This window comes from Lottia gigantea (genome assembly GCF_000327385.1).
Source record: "Lottia gigantea unplaced genomic scaffold LOTGIsca_12, whole genome shotgun sequence".
Lineage (NCBI taxonomy): Eukaryota > Metazoa > Mollusca > Gastropoda > Lottiidae > Lottia > Lottia gigantea.
This window is the reverse complement of record NW_008707225.1, coordinates 1,835,605-1,856,314: the sequence shown is the minus strand read 5'-3', so window position 1 is coordinate 1,856,314 and position 20,710 is coordinate 1,835,605. Positions and strand designations below refer to the sequence as shown.

Below are 20,710 nucleotides of genomic sequence, written 5' to 3'. Positions count from 1 at the left end.
ATATAAATCGAGACTCTAATTGGTCTCTATGATGATTATGTTAATTAAACATGCACATGCACTAAATAGTTTATGTTTATTGATAAAATACTTTGCGATTATAATTGCCTGAAGATGACATAATTCTTTATAAAATAATAAAATATGAAAATCAAGTGCAATGTAATTCATAAATTGTCGTGCTAAAAATGCATATATTGTCTATGTAAGTTAAGTGTCAATTGTGTTACAGGCACTTTAAGGTGTTACGTGACACTTACTCTTCACCAACTAATAACAATAAAGCTGTTTTATAATCTCCACTACATTCTGATTTTATTTCTTCATTTAAACTTTTACCATAATTTTCTTTGTATTTCTGTTTAATACCAGCTAGATCAATCTGAAAATACCAACCATACCAAATAGATTATAATAAGGGTGCCAGGTTTTTATAAAGTAATATCACTGTGGTAAAGTAAAATCAGTAAGATAAAGTAAAATCAGTAAGATAAAGTAATATCAGTAAGACAAATTAATATCAGTAAGATAAAGTAATATCAGTAAGATAAAGTAATATCAGTAAGATAAAGTAATATCACTGTGGTGAAGTAAAATCAGTAAGATAAAGTAATATCAGTAAGATAAAGTAATATCAGTAAGATAAAGTAATATCAGTAAGATAAAGTAATATCAGTAAGATAAAATAATATCACTGTAGATAAAGTAAAATCGGTAAGATAAAGTAATATCACTGTGGTAAAGTAAAATCGGTAAGATAAAGTAATATCAGTAAGATAAAGTAATATCAGTAAGATAAAGTGATATCAGTAAGATAAAGTAATATCAGTAAGATAAAGTAATATCAGTTAGATAAAGTAATATCAGTAAGATAAAGTAATATCAGTAAGATAAAGTAAAATCAGTAAGACAAAGTAATATCAGTAAGACAAAGTAATATCAGTAAGACAAAGTAATATCGAATAAGATACAGTAATATTAGTAAGATAAAGTAAAATCAGTAAGATAAAGTAATATCAGTAAGATAGAGTAATATCAGTAAGTTAAAGTAATATCAGTAGGACAAAGTAATATCAGTAAGACAAAGTAAAAACTGTTAGACAAAGTAATATCAGTAAGATAAAGTAATATCAATAAGATACAGTAATATTAGTAAGATAAAGTAAAATCCGTAAGATAAAGTAATATCAGTAAGATAGAGTAATATCAGTAAGTTAAAGTAATATCAGTAGGACAAAGTAATATCAGTAAGACAAAGTAAAAACTGTTAGACAAAGTAATATCAGTAAGACAAAGTAATATCACTCAGGCAAAGTAATATCAGTAAGACAAAGTAATATCAGTGAGCAAACGATTTACCGTGACAGTTTTGTTGGCGCTCTGCAACACATTATGAAGTTAATGGTAACAATTGTTTACGCTCATTTTAAATGGGATCAGTCCTCATAGCTAATAGCGTTCATTTGGTATTTTTATTAAGAAACTGTCCAAAAGATTTGATTACCTCAGATCTAGAAACTGATATTCTTATTAATCTGGAATCATTGGTACCAATTCCATCAAAAGCACCATGTAATCTTTCTACATAATAATCTACTGGATCTTCATACGACTTTACTGCAATGAGAATAAAAGAAAAAGCTCGGAAATTTTTGCTTTCTTAAGCTGATGTACAGTTTAGATTCTGGCAATTAACTATTCTTTACAGTAACAATTCAGAATTTTTTATTTAGTTGGTGCGCAAGATGGTTTCTGGGCATTTTTCTTTAAAAATCGACTTACCTAAACAGATATAACCATTTTTCACATCACCTTTCATATTTTCTTCAATCAATTCAAGTACATCTTTATCTGATATCTAAAATATTTCACATTATTATGAATATGGCGTAGAGTGTCGAACGTTGATTCGTGAATTTAAATTATGGGATTCGGTATTCCTTAAAGGGATTGTATGTGTATCGTAGCATAAATTTGCGTCATTCCAATTTTCAATGAGACGTCTGTGGTACCTGCAATTCAACTAAAACTAAGAGTTTTATGACGTCACAAATCGCAAAGACTTACGCAATAAAGCATTTTTCGCGATAAGTGACGTCATAAAACACTTAGATTTAATGGAATTGCAAGAGCAACAGACGTCTGATTGAAAATTGGAATGGTGCTATAAGTGTCCCTGATAATTTTTAGGAAACCTTTTACAATCCCTTTAAAAGGTTACCATAAATGATTTGTGTACCAAATTATCACTAGAAATTGCTAGGAATCGCTACAAGGTCTTTAAAAATCATTGATATAAAGACGTTTTCTACCTTTTTATACACTTCAAATATTGCTGGAACCTGTTTATTATTATATTTGGTGAAAATTGATTTAAAATGTTTCTTATCGAGCTTTCCTTTACCATTCTGAAACATACGGAATAGGTTACAAAGGAATTCATACAAGATATCCAATCTTCATCATCTCCAAGAAATAAACTACAGTAAAATCAAACCCTAATAGAACATCTTTATGGAGAAACAATCCCCGGTTTAAGTGGCATGTAACGTTTCGATGTGTTACCCCGTCGTCCTGACGCACAGAATATTTAGACTTCTCTTGAAATGTTGAAATTTTAGTACGGTCTGTAAAAAGACACTATACCTAAATACTTTCATTTTTGAAAACAAATCCACGAGCAGCTAAGCTACTTCATACTTCCAAAAACATATATCTTCAGAACAAACCTTATTCAATTTTTTTGCCTCATCTTCCGATATTTTTTCTTCAATCTTGTCACCCTGAGGTCGTTGACCTTTTACCAATTCTAATAATAACTCTTTAAAATCACCAGAAGTTTCACTTTTTATATTTTTCTCTAAATCTTTCTTATATTCTACAACAAGATAATATAACTTTTAATATCTTTCTCTAAATCTTTCTTATATTCTACAATAAAATAATTTAACTTTTGGTGTCTTTCTCTAAATCTTTCCTATATTCTACAATAAAATAATATAACTTTTGATATTTTTCTCTAAATCTTTCCTATATTCTACTATAAAATAATATAACTTTTGATGTCTTTCTCTAAATCTTTCCTATATTCTACAATAAAATAATATAACTTTTGATATTTTTCTCTAAATCTTTCCTATATTCTACTATAAAATAATATAACTTTTGATGTCTTTCTCTAAATCTTTCCTATATTCTACTATAAAATAATATAACTTTTGATATTTTTCTCTAAATCTTTCCTATATTCTACTATAAAATAATATAACTTTTGATATTTTTCTCTAAATCTTTCCTATATTCTACTATAAAATAATATAACTTTTGATGTCTTTCTCTAAATCTTTCTTATATTCTACAACAAGATAATATAACTTTTGATGTCTTTCTCTAAATCTTTCCTATATTCTACTACAAAATAATATATCTTTTATAATGTATCTCTCGATCGTTTGTGTACTCAAACCAAAAGGTAAAAATTTTGTTTATCGTTTTCTTTCCACAAAAATGTGACATAACTCTTCTGAATTTCTTTTTACACCTTACACAATATTTCTATAAATTCTTTGTTCTTTGTTTGTCAATATTTTTCAATGTATTGAGTCTAGAAACCTAATTAGATCAATAAAAAACTATACCTATCTTGTACTGGTCTTTTATAGTCTTGATTTCCTTAAATAAAATAATTCATTATAAGCACAATGTTAGATACTAAAAGTCTGTATTTTTGCATATAGATTTGTATAAATAAAAATCACAGATGGCGTTTCATCAATCGGTCTAGATCATAGTGATCTTATAACCTGGATTAAAGCATATCCATCAAGTTAAATTGTTTTACCTCTGGTGTTCGTGTTGCTAAGATACCAATTAACATAGATTCATCTGTTCCCATACCACTCATAGCTTCATGTAAACAATCTACATCATATTCTGATGGAGTCATCATTAATCCTAATATTACTTCTTGTAAATCTCCACTTAACTCGGATTTCAGATCTGACATCACATCCTGCAAATAAATTGCAGAATCTGAAAACTCATTACATACATTACACGTCTTTCAATAATTAGAACTAAAATATGTTAACATTCTTCTTCACTATACGGCTCTACACACTTTACTTCTTTTTTCTGGAAGTACCACTAATATGCTATTTGAGAACACCCTTATCCCAAGTCATGTTTAATCGAAATAAAGGTTAATCAACAACGTTGTTGGTGAATATTCATAGTTCATCATCTCTGTTTTGACCAACACGCTATCCGTCTTACCATTGTTGTTGAGTAGTCAAATATCGAAGTAAGCAACAGAAAAAATCGATGGAAATTTCAGATGGTTTACAACAAAAACTAACCTGAACTTTTTTAGATTTTGTGAACCCAAAGTGAAAATAACAGTAGTTTACGTTAGGACAATTAAAGAAAATATTTACCTTATTGTATCTTTCTTTATATTTTTGTCTTATTTCTTGTCTTTGTTGGTTTTTCTTGGTTACAATAACATCAATAACAGTTTGTTCATCAGTACCTAAACCATTCATAGCTTTAAATAATCTTTCTACTTCATCATCAACAGATTTCTCTATGTCTTTAGATTTATCATCGTCTTTAGATTTACCTTTAGGTTTCTCACTATCTTTTGATTTTTCGTTATCTTTTGAATTTATCTTTTCCTCTCGTTTTGTTGACTTAGTATACTTGTTTTCTTTTTGTTTACATTGATTCGTTTTATCGGAACTTTTGCACTTTGTTTCATCCATTTTGCCCTTAGATTTAGAATCCTGCTTATCTTTTCCTTTGCTGCCATAGTCTTTAGAAGTTTTAGTCACTGGACCTGCTGCAGTTTTAGTGAATTTTGCTTTAGGTTTCTTAGGACTTTCATTGGCTATTTCGGCTTGTTCTTCATCATCATCTTCATCTTCGTCTTCATCATCTTTACTGTTACAAAAATGTCAAGGCAAATCAGCTTTTAGTAATCTATTAAACTAGGGAAATGGGGTCGTTGGAAAAGAACAAAAGTTGATTTTCGAGTCCCTGCTGTTAGAAGGTTTGCTTCATTTCAAAAGGAATACCAACATTTGTTAATTATTCAAATACATAGTTTGAATCAAAGTAATATTTTTTCTGTAATAATACAACTATGATGTCGTTATGATTTAAAGTGCTAGCAAGACTAGTCGACAAAGGATGCAAAGATATCTTCTCTCGGATCGTCTATTTCTTATCAGTTGAATGTACTGAACAATCTGATTAAACTTTGATTCAAACTTGGATACTACTGATCATAATCTGGGAATATTTTTCTTAAGAAAATGTTGTTCAGTCGTACAAACAAATCAAAGAAACTGTTAACAGTAGGCTGATAATACAAGTGATTGTTTAACATCAGGTATGACAATTCTCCCTGATAATGAATGGCAAGTCACGAAGCAAGAACACCAATCGAAACCTTAATAAAACCGTGGTGGACTTCTTAATTTTTCTATCCGAAATACGTGAGAAAATAAAAAGAAAATGCATAAAAAATAAACAAAATTATTCGTATAAGGTATATTTGAAATAATAAAAACAAAATGAACAGAAATATATAAAAGCACATATACAATATCTAAAGCCATATTCTTCATATAAAAAAATCATTACTCAAAAAATAATAATTATAACCTGATAATTAAAACATGCGACCAAGATGTAATTCTGAAAACAAAACGCAATGAAGATTTAGAAGAGGTGCTTCTTTGCACAACTGCATGTACCCTTACATTCAGATGTCGCTTTTTCCAAAACTAGGAAACTCTTTTTTAATCCCTCTAATATGAAACGACCCATATAATAGTAAATTGTACAGATCGAAATAATATAACATAATATAATATATAACTACAAATACCATCATACAGTTAACGTGAGTACAATCATTCAATAATTCAAAAGAAATAAAGCAAACACACATTCAGACCGTCAAACATTATCTCCCATCTCCCTTTCTATAGTGCCATATTGTAAAATTCAGTGATTCGTATAGCGTGCGGGCACACGAACTGTCTTGGTCGCCGATTTTTGAGGCCGACTAGAACTTTGTGAAGAGTTTTGCCGACCGGTTGAGGTCAAACAAGGAGACGAAATTCTCCAGTCACTCGTTTTCCAATATGTCGATAAGGAAAATGAATCAGATTGGATGGTGACGCTTTGTCTTGCTCACGGTAAAATAAAGAGAGACAAATATCACACTTGCTTGATATTATAAATCCTATCGGCTAAGCGATAATCTTGTCGTGTAAGTACGGGCACATGCTAGATATTACTCAAGATTCGATACAAGCCTGTTCGTTCCCTAAGGTTGAATCTAACACAAGGTCAATTCGGGTTTTGCACGGAAATCTTACAAAAAAAATTAAAGTTGAGTTAAACTGGAATATGACTCTCTTCACCTGCGGAAAGAAGCGACTTATTCTTAAATTTCACTAGTGGGTATATAGAGCATATTTGCGTGCAAAACCCAAATATGGCTTTCAGAATAAAAAGGTGGAACAAAGCAACTAATGTGACTGAAAAATATCATAAAAGTAATAAAAAAATAACAACTTCGTGATTTTGATTTCAAGCAAAAAACGAAAGGTACAAAAAGACATGATCAATAGAAGGTAAAATGCCACGGCGGGTAAAAAGTCAACATGCATCTTACTTTTCACCAATTATTTTTAATAAAGCTTTCTTATAGTCCCCACTACACTCTGAATCTACCATATCATTTAACGTTTTCTTATTCTTCTTCTTGTATTTTCCCTTAATGGTGGCTAGATCAATCTGGAATTTAAATGCACAAATCTGATCGAAATTTTAACCATAGAAATAAATTAACCATAAATTAACCTTGTAATAACAAGAGTAGCATAGTATCTTATCGCAAAGAAACCTTAAATGAATGGGGCTTCAATGGGAAAGAACTGAAGAAAAGTAAAATAGGGAATTCCATATTTAGGTCAAGTAAATAGTTTCAAGTTTTTAAAAATCATGAACATTTTTCAACAGAATCGTAATGTCTACCATTATATTTAGTTGAGATTTGTATTTTACCTCAGATCGGGTAACTATTATTCTGATGAGTTTACTATCGTTAGTCCCCATACCATCAGCAGCTTCTTTTAGTTGATCACAATAAAATGTAGCTTCATCATTTTCACACATCTTGCCTGAAACAAAGTACTCAGACATTTCTGCAAGGATCTCAATCGAATGGTATGGACATAACGCACAGTTGGCACGTCACAAACCAATAAGACAAGACTAAAGGTGTTGCATGGAAAGATTATTACCTTGACTGCAGTAGTCACTTATCATGTATCATAATTATCAATGTCATGTTTACAATTTACATCCTTTCTATCGAGGGCTGAGATTGGCTGTGTTTGCTGGGGTACAAGCCAAGCAAATCGCTGTATTCCTTGACATAAAAATAGTGATTATTGCAGAAGATATTAGTACATATAAATAGCTTGACTTTGTAAAGTTGTTCTTTCTGTGCACGTTCACCATTCCAGAACACGTTGTACATGAAGCGTTGCACAACTCTGCCTCCATTCTGGAGAGTCCAATCAGCCATTGCATGTTTTCTTTACTGTATTCAAAGATTGGTTTGGAATCTGGTTAATAAAAATGTGCTTACCTAAAGTTATATATGCATCTTTGGCATCACCTTTTAGATTCTTCTTCATGGTGTCATAAATATCTTTTCCTGATAGCTAAACATTGAAAAGAAATTATAAATGTTTTGCTATTAATGTTCTGGCAAATGTGAAAGTTTTGAGATAGGTAAATGCACTAATGAACGATAAAGCATTTTTATGGGCAAGCTTTCTTTTAGAATTATGGCCTATAATTATGAGTTCTAATACTGGGTTCTTTTGAATTTGTCCCTAAAGGATTTGATATACAAATAAATCATACCTTCTTATATTCAGCAAATGTGGCTTTGATCTGTTCCGAGTTCTTCTTCGTCATCAAATTCTTAAATACCTCATCATCTGGTTTTCCTTTACCGTCCTAAAAAATAGACAGTATTACGCCTAAACGTTTCAGAGTCTGTTTCTTTTTTTCAACATATTATTTCACCCAATCCAAATACGACACACGGATGTTAAATGACAAGGGATCGGACTACCAATCCACATAAAAGTCACCAATTTCACAAAAAAATGGCGTATGAATCACCAAATGGTTCTATCACTGCGCTTGGATGGTGATTTAATACTAAAAAGTTTTCTAAAGAACTACATACTAAAAATGATTTTGTGATTGGCATTTACAATCTAAAAAATGCAGATAAAGAAAGTATCTGGCGGTTTAAGAGTAATTCATCTAATTACCATGTGAATTTTCTTAGCATCCTCTTCAGCATCTTTCTTATTAACCGTTGATCCCTGCGGTTTGTCTCCTTTTGATAGAGCTAACAATAATTCTCTAAAATCTCCACTCGTATCACTCTCTATAGCTTTATCTAAATCCTTTTTATAAGCTGGAAATAAGGAATATAAGTTTTCCATTTTACTGTTAGGTAACTGTAACTGGAAAAGCCTCCCTCACATGATCACATATAAATATAAATCGTGTATGGGAAAGCAAAATTCATGTTGACATGGTCTTCAGGAGGGGTGCTACTTTTGGGCGAATGGAAAATATAAATTTAAACAACCTATTTTTTTAAATCCAAGTGAGAAATCAAAAGCGAAAACACCTTTCTTTGTAAGGCCTTGTAGGTTGGGACATGAACCTCCATTCGACTTTGCAATCTATAGCGCGACCAAGATGTGGCTTCTCTTGTTGATCTATTTTTTTATTCTCTCGGCTAGATAGTTAGAGATAAAAGACAAATATATTATTTGCCTTGTTATTTATGTAATATTTGATAACCTACTTACCTTTCTTGTATTCTGATTTTATCGATTTCATTTCCTGTAAAAAAAATAACGATAATAATCTATACAACGAATAATTATATAAATTCGGAATAGCTATAGATCCAAATCTGCTTGCTGTCTACATATAGTAGGTGGTAGTAGGTCCTATTTGGTACAGTTACTTAGTCAATCATTGAACACTGAATGGAAGGAGTATGGTTTTTATCTGTTAAATCTGTGTTCTCACATACTATCAGTTGAATAGCATCAACCAAGGAAATAGCAAGGCCGCAAAAAGCTGGAGCATTGAACCATCTTCACTCCCAAACTGTGATGGTTGTGTTTTAATCCTATAAATAATTATCAACTCACGGACGGTGTTTTGGTTGCAAGCAGTGTCAGTAACATAGATTCATCTGTACCAGCTCCAGATATAGCTTCATGGAAACAATGAACATCATACTGATTTGATGGCATCATCAGGGCAAGAATGACTTCTTCAAAATCACCACTTAATTCAGATTTCAGATCAGAAACCAGATCCTATACGAAAAGAACTCTATTTGTGATTATCATTCAAACTTTTTAAGCATGCTTATTGATCCAATAATTAAGTGAGTAGTTTTGCCTCACTTCTCTTCGGCATGATTCAATTTCTATAGATCATTCACATATTCATTAATAATAAAATACCCAGAAATAAAAAGTGATGCGATCATTATAGTTAACTAAAAATCTTGAAATAACTTTCTGTGTAGGTCAGAATCGATATTGAAATATCTATAGCACAATTATTAATCTACATTACATAACAGCTTGAGCAAATGGATCAAAACTTACCCTTTTCTTGTATTTTTGTGCATATTTTTGTTTTAAAGTCTGTCTTTGAGCATTATCTTTAGAACATATAATATCTATAATGGTCTGTTCATCTGTACCCAATCCATCCATAGCTTTCCGTAATCTTTCACAATCATCATCAGGATTAAAATTGTCATCTGGTTTCACTGTTGGACCTTCAGATTGTTCTGAACCTTTCTTTGAACTTTGTTTACCATCACCACCCTTCTGCAAAAACACGAATAGATTAAAGAGTCCAATGTGCCTCAGTGTCAAATACCAGTTTCATTTTCGCGCAAATTGTATTACATTCTGCATATATAAGGCTTAAAAGTATCTGTTTCGAAAAATATTTTTGAAAAATAAAAAGTAAAATGACCAGTAATTATGACGAAACGTTACATTAGCTATAAATACCTGCAATCCTCATTGAAAAACGCCCAAATCGGAGCAGCCAAATTTCATTTAAAAAAAAAAGAACAGAAAGCATGCTATAGAATAATCTTGCGGAATTTTAAAATTAATTTCAGGAAGAAAAAGGTTGTGGCCTTACTTTAGGTTTTGGTGATTTACTAGCTAGAGCTTTTAAAACTTTTCTTGTAGGTCCTGCACATTTATCATCAATATCTTGTTTTATGTCAGCATCATATTTCTTTTTATAAGTTTTACACACAGCTGGCATATCAATCTAAATTGTGTGCAAGACACCATTAGAAATTAAAAAGTGTAAAGAGGAATCTACATCTGAACAAATCTTACCACCTAGAATTGGTGCTATTACAAGCTTTGCCTACTCGCGTTCGTAATACCTCGTATAAGGTACCAGAGTATCAAGAATTGCAATTTAAGTTGATTTAACACAATGTCACATGGATGTCCAGTAAAGAAACATGATGATATGGTCAAAATAGAATTTTTGGCCTCTGCCTTTATGAACCCATGAAATAATTATATATGTTTTTCACTTTCGAGTGTGTATATTTTATACACCTCCGAGCATCGAATCACCACTAACGTATGGTGATGCATGAATGTTTCCAAGTAGATGTCTATTAAATATAACACGGTGTTCTAAAATACCATACCTCTGATCTGGCAACTAGCGTATTAACAAATTCTGGATTACTGTGGCCAATATTTCTGAATAATTTTTCGGCGTAAAAACCTTCTGAATCTTTTGTGCAATTTACTGGAAAAAAGGATTCAATTCTACAACAGATTTTAAAGTAAAGAAAGTAAACGATCTTCAATGTGAAAAAATCACATAGTCTGGAAATAGCAAGAAGAATCTAGAGAAAAATGTTCTCACCATAAGAGGTGACGGCTTGTGTATAATCACTAGGACATTCTGATTTCATTGTGTCTAAAGCTTCTTTACCACCAGCAACCTGTATAAACAGAGTTGAGAAAAAAAGTTTTCTAATATGATAGTTCTGAAACAAATACTTCATCCCTTATCCATCTTATCTTTGAAACTTACATTTAATGTTCCGATGAGTTACAATTTCACAATGCTTACGAACCACCATTTTGTTCTTGTAGAAAAGAAAACAGTACATTACACGGACAGCATCTTCCAGTTTCTATTTTCCATGTGATTCTAAATCTCCCGATTCCAATGTAACATATGGTTATTACCTGTTTGTAAAGTTTCAACACCGTCTGTGTATGAGATACACTTTTACTGTCTAATAATTTTATAAATTTACCACTTGCAGTTGTCCATCTTCCATCCCCCGACTAAAAAGATAAGAAACTATTTTGTATATAATACGTGGGTACAGATACACTGAATGGTATGCCGATAGTCCTGGCAGTACCTAAGTCTTGGTTTGGTTATTTCAGTTTTGAAGACATTGATGCATTGCCTCCCTTTGACTGCCTGATAATCATCTTTAAATTGCTTCGATATTTTCTGGAGACCAAAGTCTACTCTTTTCATATTTAATTTTGTGGCCTAAGACATCTGTACTATGGTAATGATAGAATTGTATAAACTGATTATATGGTTTGAAAATGACGTGACACATTCTTAAAAACTGAATGAAATACATATCTTACATTGAGTACCAGTGACCTACCTCAAATAATTCTACTGCGTCTTTTTGTGCTGTTTTTCCATCAACGTCACTTGACTCATCTTTATTGGTCTACAACAAAAAAAAATTCAGTTAGACTCAGATCAACCTTGTGATTTTCAAGGCAATAAGCATCTGAGCATCTGAACAAAACCAGAACGCATCAACAACTGAAAATCGCAGTTGCCTTCAGTTGCTTTTGACGACTGCGACGTATCTCATGAGTTGCTTTGAATTTTTAGTCGGACTGAATCCACAATAGAAAAAACAATGATATTAATTGAATTCTGGTTTTACTCTTTCGAAATCAGAGATATTATTCAGGGACTGGATTTACATACTAGTTTTGCGTGGATAAGTTGGTAAGAGGTACTGTCTTAGTGTGCAATTAAACGAATGCAAAGGCTGCTTATGATCTCTTAATTCAAATTGCGAAAATCAGATAGTTAGTGGAGAATCTTGTTTAAAACCACATAGACGACCAATGATTATTTTTGTCCAAAACAGAGCAAAACGATTGTTTTATACCTTGGATATTGTAACTAGAAATAGTTCAATTGGATCTTTATATTTCCCATTTATTGCACTTTCTACACTCTTTGAATATTCTGAAACAAGAATTCGTTATCGTTATAACAAGAATAAGTATCAAAAACGGTGTAATTCCATACAAGAAGATCTTCAATGGGTTCAACGTAGTCACTTGTCATTTTTTAATATCTTCAGTTCCATCTAGAAATGTCAATAATTCAACGATAAAGTTCTAACAAAATATCGACCTACCTTTTCTATAAACATCTTTTAATTGTGACAAACTTTTATTATCTTTTGTACCAATTATTTCTATAATACTGTTCGTGTTTTGATTCTGTAAAATATTCAAAATAATACAGATGAAAAGAAACAGTTGAAACGACTTCAACGGTTTTTACCCTGTTAAAGATATTCAAAAACTCTTAAAATTATCCAATATGCAGTGTTCTAGAATTTTTTTTAAATATAAACTTGAATACATATTTCTATAATTGAATATTAACTAAAATATTTATCTATTTGCAGGAAAGTAGAATAGTGACCTGTATTGCATTGTGTAGGTTTTCAGCATCTGCTAAATCTTGTTCTGTTAATAAAGCATCAATAATAACATTCCAGTCACCACCTAGACCTTCTTTTAATTCTTTATCTAAATCCTAAAATATGATATTACATTGTATAGCTTTATTTTAATCAACTTAGTTGTTTATGATACTGATAGTCCAAATCTGATTATGTTCTTTATTTTCTATAGACTGTATAATGGGTGCTAGGGTACTTGAGTAGAATAGCGAATTGTTTGATTTTAAGGCTATAATTATTAAATGGATAGAGAATGATAATAATGAAAAGTAGAACAGAGTCAAATAATAATGGGATTCTGTTTATCTATAAAAGTTTTTACGACGACAAATCTTCCGACGAGGACGACGAGCTGATGTTGCTCCTGTTCATGATGATGAAGATGATGATAGCTCTTACCAGATCATACTTTTCTTTGAACTTAGCTTTCGTTTCCATTCTTTGCTTATGAGTTTTTTTAACTAGAGTTTTAATTAGAACATCTTGGGATTCTTCTTCATCTAAAATACAGAGAGATCCTATGATATATCGAAGGTATCAAAACACTCTCTCATTGTATATAAGAGAATCTGTGCAAGAAGAAAATATAGAATATAGGAATTAGATTAAAAAAGAAGGAATAGTTACCTAATAATTCCTTTGAAACTTTGAATAGTTGCTTGACATCACGATCACTCTGTAAATCATTCTTATTGTCCTGCAACATTAGGAACAGATCTTTAAAAACAATATAGGAGACAATGCTTCAGAAACTATGTAAGCTTTGATACTTATAAAAATACACTGATGCATGGTGATGTTATCTAAGAGTTAATTACTAATTTGTTAATTTCTAGTCATAGTTCACATCAAGCAGACACTACAGTATTTTTTTAATTAGACGGATACTCAACTTGTTCTATAACCTTCTCAAACACGAAGTTAAAAATAAAATAAGTGTAAGAGACACAGACATCAAGGTGATTCTATTGAGCACAGTGTCTCGTGACGTTATCAACCAATCAAAGCGTGTCTTGCTGGACCCATTTTTTTGGAAAACGGTGACAAATTGTGGGATAGCGGAACAGTAAGATACTGTATTGTTCTTCAGTGGGTTTGTCTCTACCAGAAATTCGTTATGTTATCAAGAAACGGGTGTACATGATACGTTTTTGATTGGTTAAAATCAACGTCATAAACTCGGGACTGTGGTAAAAAAAAAACTTTTGGATTACAATGGAGACGACAATATCACCGGAAAATGTAATCTAATTTTAATGAGAATGATACCATTAGATTATATTAGGGTTTGGTATATATTATGAAATAATTAGAAAATAAAACATCACCTCATTGCCCGCCTTTTTGTTTTTCTTATTTTTATCTTTACTATCATCCTTGTTCGATCCACCCTTAGTTTTCTCACCACGACTTGGGTCTTTTTTATCCTTTATTAATTAGCGTTAATGTTAACAATAACGATTAATTAGAAACGAATAACAATGTAAGTATTATCAAATCAACATTAGACATAGTAAAGTTAAAACAAATTTTGGTCTGTTATCCAGAAAGAGGCAAATGGCAGTCTTAAGTTGTCCTGGTGTTCATTAAAGAACAAAATAATGATGTTCCTCTTTGGCACCCAAACGTAGGATAGATTTTTTTGACATCATGCAAATTGTTAACTGTTAATTTACAGAATCTACACACATCAAAGCAATTATTAAATGCATATACGTAAAATAAGATTTGAACAGTTGAAACATGGGTTAGAATTATTTAACACCTAGTATTATAAAAAAATACAAACAGTGGTCGCCCACCCAGCAGTCTGGGTTAATTTCATTAAATGGATTAATTTCCGATCAAAACTATAGACTCTATCGTGGTCACAATTTGTCAAGGGCAAAAACCAACAGACTGTTCACTCACGAATTTCATATTCTTTCAAGACTCCACCAAGTTTCATCAAAATCGGTCATCATATTTTTGGCTAAATCGGCGTCAGGCGTTTAGCGAAAGTTTGCAAATATCCGATATATATCTTATATATGCGTATCAAGTGCCATCAAAATCATATCACAACTGTAAACTCTATCGCGTTAATAAGTCTACGGACAGACAGGGTTGGCGACAATGTACGTCCATATAGTAATGTGGGGGTTTAAATATAGGTTAGGGTTAATAAGCATTGAAAATATACTTTAATTGGCTATACCTCTTCTAATAATTGCTATTTCTAAAATGAAAGGAGTGGGTTAGTCTTAATATCTTTTTGCTGAAGAAACATGGTAATGTAGGGATTATCAATTATTATCATTTATTGTTTCATAAGATGTTTCTGAAACTATGTTCTATATTATAAACAACGGAATGTAGTATTTCTTAACGTTCCTGCCATCTTTAGTTAGATAGGATGTGAGTAACGATGCGTATTTTGGGCGAATGCTCTAAAAATGGCTCTTTTCATCATTTTGGTTCCCTCTAAATGGCAAATAAGGTCAAGGAATCGCTATAAAGAATACTAGGTACTAACATGCAGGAAAACATGCAACAATAGCATACTAAAAACAATCATATTTGACTTGTAATCTACACAGCAAAATCATTCACTTTGGTAGGTATTGAAGGTACCATTGGTCTTTCAAATAAAGAGCCTTTTCAGCACATTTCTGGTTTCAATAAATAAGTCATTCAAGGGACTGTGTTGGAGGTTGGGTGAGAGACACTACTATCGGGGTAGATTGCTAGACGCAATAATAACGAAAAAGACTGACATGGGGTGGTATTTGAGAAGCATGTCGCTATAACGTTATTATGGTCTAAGTACCATTTCTACAAAAAGCATTCGTGGTCACAAGATTAGGATAGCATTCCTACAATACAACGTGACAAAAGCAGTAGCAGGGTATTATACAGACTGTATACCTGATCATCTTGTTCCTTATAATCACCCCAGTACATTGACAAATCTACCTCCCCATCCTTTATAAAATTAAATGTATTTCAATATTTCAGATGAATCACAAAATGCTAAATTTGTCAATAGATAGTTGTGCTCTCTTTCATGTTTGTTTTGTTTTACATATTTACCATATGAATATTTCACCGGTTTCTGAATCACAACTAACGACGAAGCTGCTGAACATGTTTTCCACACTGGAGGTCTCATACTCACACCATCTGGAAACCACTTAAAAAGAACTGCCATGGGGTTTAAGAACTAATGTGTCTGTAGACATGGTTTGATATAAAAAGTATACGACTTACTCGTGGTGATGCTTTACGTTGTTTATCGTCTGACTTCTTAGATTTCTGCTGACTTTTGCTCTTATCCTAAAATTGACATAATGGTCCAATCATTCCCTACTGTGACAATGTGAAATATTCTGAACACTCTTGTAAGATTTAATAATTGCAGCAAAAAACATACTGATAGGTCTACCTTATCATCGCCGTCATCTTCGCTATCAAAATCACTTTCATAATCATCGTTCTGTAAGAAATATGTACAAATTATATATTCACCATTGGAATAGATTCATATGGTTGGTATGATTAAAATCGTTAACAAATATGTTTATTTTGAATTTCGGACTGGCACAGGCATCTGTTTTGGAATCTAAAATCTATATAGTGCGTATAAAGCATGTTTGACAATGTGTAATAATATAGTCCTACGCCATTTTCAGTAAATATTTCCCAATGCTAGTCAGTCATTACAGACTGAACGATAAAGATTGAAAAAGTCGTAACTGAAACCATACGTACCTCCTCTCTCCTTCTTCTCTGTGATGGTGTGCCATAAATAGGATCTTTAGCATTTTCTTGTCTCATTTCTAAATATTGTTCATGTCTTTTATAATCATCTTCCTTAAAACATAAAGTTCCAATTATCACTTAGCTACCCCAGATCAGAACATAGTACATTCTCTCTTCTTAATACCATATTCCTAATACCCTATTCCTTTGCTTTTAACTAGTGAGATATCAACGTCTGTTGTTTTGAAACTGGTTCAGGGACCAATGATGAAGGGCAATATCATACAGTAATTGATAGTGACCCAAATCCAAATGTGGAGTAATTGAAGAAAAAGAAGAAGATGAATCTAGTTACCCATAACTGTCTATCATAAGTTGGTTTAACAGACTCTAACCGCTTTGCTATCTGCACGTTTTCTAATAACATCTTCTCGTGTCTTTGTTTCTTGTAAGGGTCCACTTTTCTACAAAAGATCAACAGATATGTATGGTGCATTAAGTTTAATGAACAAATGCGATCCAAATCGAAATAATTTGTTGTACCTTTCTAGAAAGATTAAATTGTAAACTTACCGTTTTGTTGGTTGTTCATTCCAGTTATCAACCCGTCCACCTGATTTCATTATGTTTGTCATTTTATTTAATAGGATTTTATTTTCATGGTCAACTTGAGACAATTTTTCCTCTTCATTCTAGAATCATAAACATACAGATCAGAATATAGTATTTTACAGTTCTTGTAAATTTTAACTTTGTATTCAATTGTAATTATATTGTTTGATAACAGTAATAGTACCAAACATAGACAATCTACATGTATAACAATATTGCAACCAATGCCATTTCCAGGACACTTAACGGTCGCCCAAATCCGACACCATGCTTGTACACTCTATGTAAATCAACTTTCAAGTTTGCCTTAGTACTGTGGCCTATGATAAAGGCAACCATTCTGTTCAAAGGACTCATACAGGTCACAATTTTGTAATTTTAAAGACACACAACATATACATGGAAATGAAATCAAACCATCGCAAATAAAGTTGAATCTACGTTACAGAAAAAAAATCACGTTTTATGCTCCAATAAATGACTTTGATATTAAGCTGCAGGGCATAACAATGAGCTTAAGAGTCCTATAATAGCTGCTGGAGTATGTTACATCAAGTAATATATTGATTTCCTATATCTCAAACAAGACCTGATTTATTTTGATGTGAGAAGGCTTATCATTTGTCGTAAAGGTCAATCAGTTCAGAAGAATTTTAGGGTAACCATCTCAATCTTGAACTCAAAACGTCTGGTAAAATCAGAAAATAAAGGATAACACCTTTTAATATATTTGTGAGATTTATTCTATAGTAATCGAAGGTATAAAAGCCATGATTGATTGATTGACGCCATTGATAAACAATAACATGTAATCTAATGTTTACATTGACAACCGTAAAAAACCTAACTGTTGACATTCAATATAGAGAATAAACATGGCGAGTAGAGATATTGTCTACATTTATTGCTGGGCTTGTTCATTATTTAACATTACTAGTAATCAATATTATTCAAGTTAAAGATCTTGTATAAGAAATCAGGCTATGATAAAAATGAGTAAGCTAATAAAATAGCTTTGACAAAGTGTGCTTTTTACCCAAAAAAAAACATTCTGGCTTAACTGGGCTAATTACATTGATAAAAAGGATTGCAAACAAGTTGTTTGTGCATTGGGACACTTAAAGCTCCTTTCTTAAATTCCTGAATCACAATTCTGTGTCCCATCTAGTACGAATTTTCGTCGATCTTGGATGGCGGGCGAATCAGCCCTCAGAAAAATGTACGAAACAAAACATCTAGATCTGATTCATTAGATTGATTACCAATGAAAAGGAAATGGAAAGTAATATATAATACATACATTACAGTTTTATATTGTTCTTACCCGAATACTTTTACTTCTATATACTAAATGTGAATATTGTTTTGGTGTATTGTTGTCTAAGCTGGGTTTGATCATTTCAAGCTGTAAAACATAACAATATAAAGGGGATTAATAAAATATGTATATTGCATTAATAATATATACATAAATCAACCTGAACTTTCAATCTCTGTAGCGTTATTGGCGAGATCTTCTTATTTCGTGCATAGAAAAGTACAAGAAACGCAAACATAACCTGTCTGTATTCTGTAAATAGATAGTAATTGAAACTTTACAAGGCGACCCACATTGTGTCCATTACCACTTTAATTACTCATATTGTAAGTGTTATGAATCGTCCCGGATATGCATAAATATCTTTGCTTTACTAAAGATATCATTAAGATAAATAAAAGTCAATTGAAAAGAATATAGAAACAGATCTTATGAATGACATTAGTACAAATAGTACATGACATATCCATGATCTATGTCACGTCATGCAAATATAGCAAATAGAACCCTATCGTTATATATTCTTCTCGCCTATCTTATCACTAATTGATAAACCACTTTAAGCTGGTGACTGTTGAAAGCTACTTAATAATAAAGGTTAGACAGTAGCTATAGAGATCTGACAAATATTATACAGGTGATAAATGAGGACCTAATGGGAATATGCAAGATAAATAAAACGCCTTTATCTTTACTGTTATGCACTCTAAACAGTCGTAAACAATTCTCTTTGACCTAGGTTTGTATATGAATAATATTTCTTAGCATATCATTTTGTATATCATTTTCTTTTCCTAGTGCTTTCTGTGACTCAGTAACCATCTCTATCTATATCTCTTGTAACTTTTCTAGATGGTAACTCTACGCAAGATTTTTTCTGAAAACCATTTGATGGCACTCGCGCCATAGCAAAAAAAGGTTTGCAAATTCAAGGCAACGTTCCACTATGTCATATCAGTAGGATTTGTCAATGGGCTTGCAGCTTTCTATATTTTTGTGAATCTGTAACAATAGATTGATTAGGGTACTCTAATATGTCAAATCATTAGCATTATATCCCGAAATAGTTACCTTTTGTCGGTGCAGTTTATATGCCCTCTCATGTTCATGTCGAGGCATCATTTTGATTTACTCCTGATCTGAAATAGATTTCCAAAAACGTATACGGTGTATATCAAGCCCACTTATAGTTTTACAAACATCTAAAAATTACTGAAGGAATGGTTACATATCATAATTCAACCAACAAACTAATACTTCGACAAAATCACAATTTCTTAAACAAAATCATAATAAAGAAATCAGTTTCAAACATGTGTAAATGTGACATAATATGACAATTTACAGAGGTGTAAAGATTGGTAATATTGTCATTGTCAACCAAGGTTACCGACCTGACATACTAATAATTGGTAAAAGTCGTGGTATAGTTAACCAGAATTATGAATTTGGCATAGAAAATCAGTTGTTGTGTGATTTTAACTCATTTCATACCATTTCATCGCATCAGAGATGATGTAGAAACACTTGTCGGTACCATGAGACGAACTCATGTGAGATATATGAGTCTTTTCGGACTGTAGAATGTTCTTGTAAATTTCGACTTTCAGTGAATTTGCTTTCTTTGGTCATACAGTTTAAATTTTGAAGGTTAACGCTTATTTCCAAAACTAGATGTTCTGATGAGGATGAGAATGAAACGAGCCATAGTAAATTATATTTTAATTAAAGTTTTAAATTGCTATGTAAATGTAAATATTGTTTTGTTACATGTCAATCATCATTATTATAATCATTGTAATTAAGAGAGTTCTGGCACAAACTATTGAAAATGAACCCACAGCAGGACTTTCCGGTACTCAAGTAATTAAAGAATATTTTATCAGAAATCTCGCACGTAAAATCGATTAACATCTTGGTAGTTTAGCTAATAATTTGCATCTCAGTGATAAGAAAGGATAACATACATGATACTACATACCTTGTATGCGATAATAACAAAAGTTATATCACTAATCCCTAATTATATCACGATATTTATAATTATCTGATATCAATATATTATCGCCTGGATAATAACAAGTATAGACTTCGTCAGTTGAACA

General features: G+C 31.6%; 2 protein-coding genes across 2 annotated transcripts; both read right to left on the bottom strand.

Moving 5' to 3' along the window:
- Positions 1–256: 256 nt before the first annotated feature.
- On the bottom strand, positions 257–4,763 carry LOTGIDRAFT_110804 (hypothetical protein; the record flags this gene model as incomplete). Its single annotated transcript, XM_009048129.1, has 8 exons — positions 257–382; positions 1,505–1,617; positions 1,783–1,858; positions 2,313–2,408; positions 2,730–2,878; positions 3,639–3,672; positions 3,842–4,012; positions 4,437–4,763. 8 exons carry the CDS (start codon positions 4,761–4,763, stop codon positions 257–259), a joined length of 1,092 nt encoding a protein of 363 aa, XP_009046377.1.
- Positions 4,764–6,684: 1,921 nt separating this feature from the next.
- On the bottom strand, positions 6,685–9,914 carry LOTGIDRAFT_110812 (hypothetical protein; the record flags this gene model as incomplete). Its single annotated transcript, XM_009048128.1, has 8 exons — positions 6,685–6,810; positions 7,081–7,196; positions 7,670–7,745; positions 7,951–8,046; positions 8,370–8,518; positions 8,922–8,955; positions 9,273–9,443; positions 9,741–9,914. Coding segments are annotated over 8 exons (942 nt in total), but the record flags the coding sequence as incomplete, so codon positions are not given.
- Positions 9,915–20,710: the final 10,796 nt, after the last annotated feature.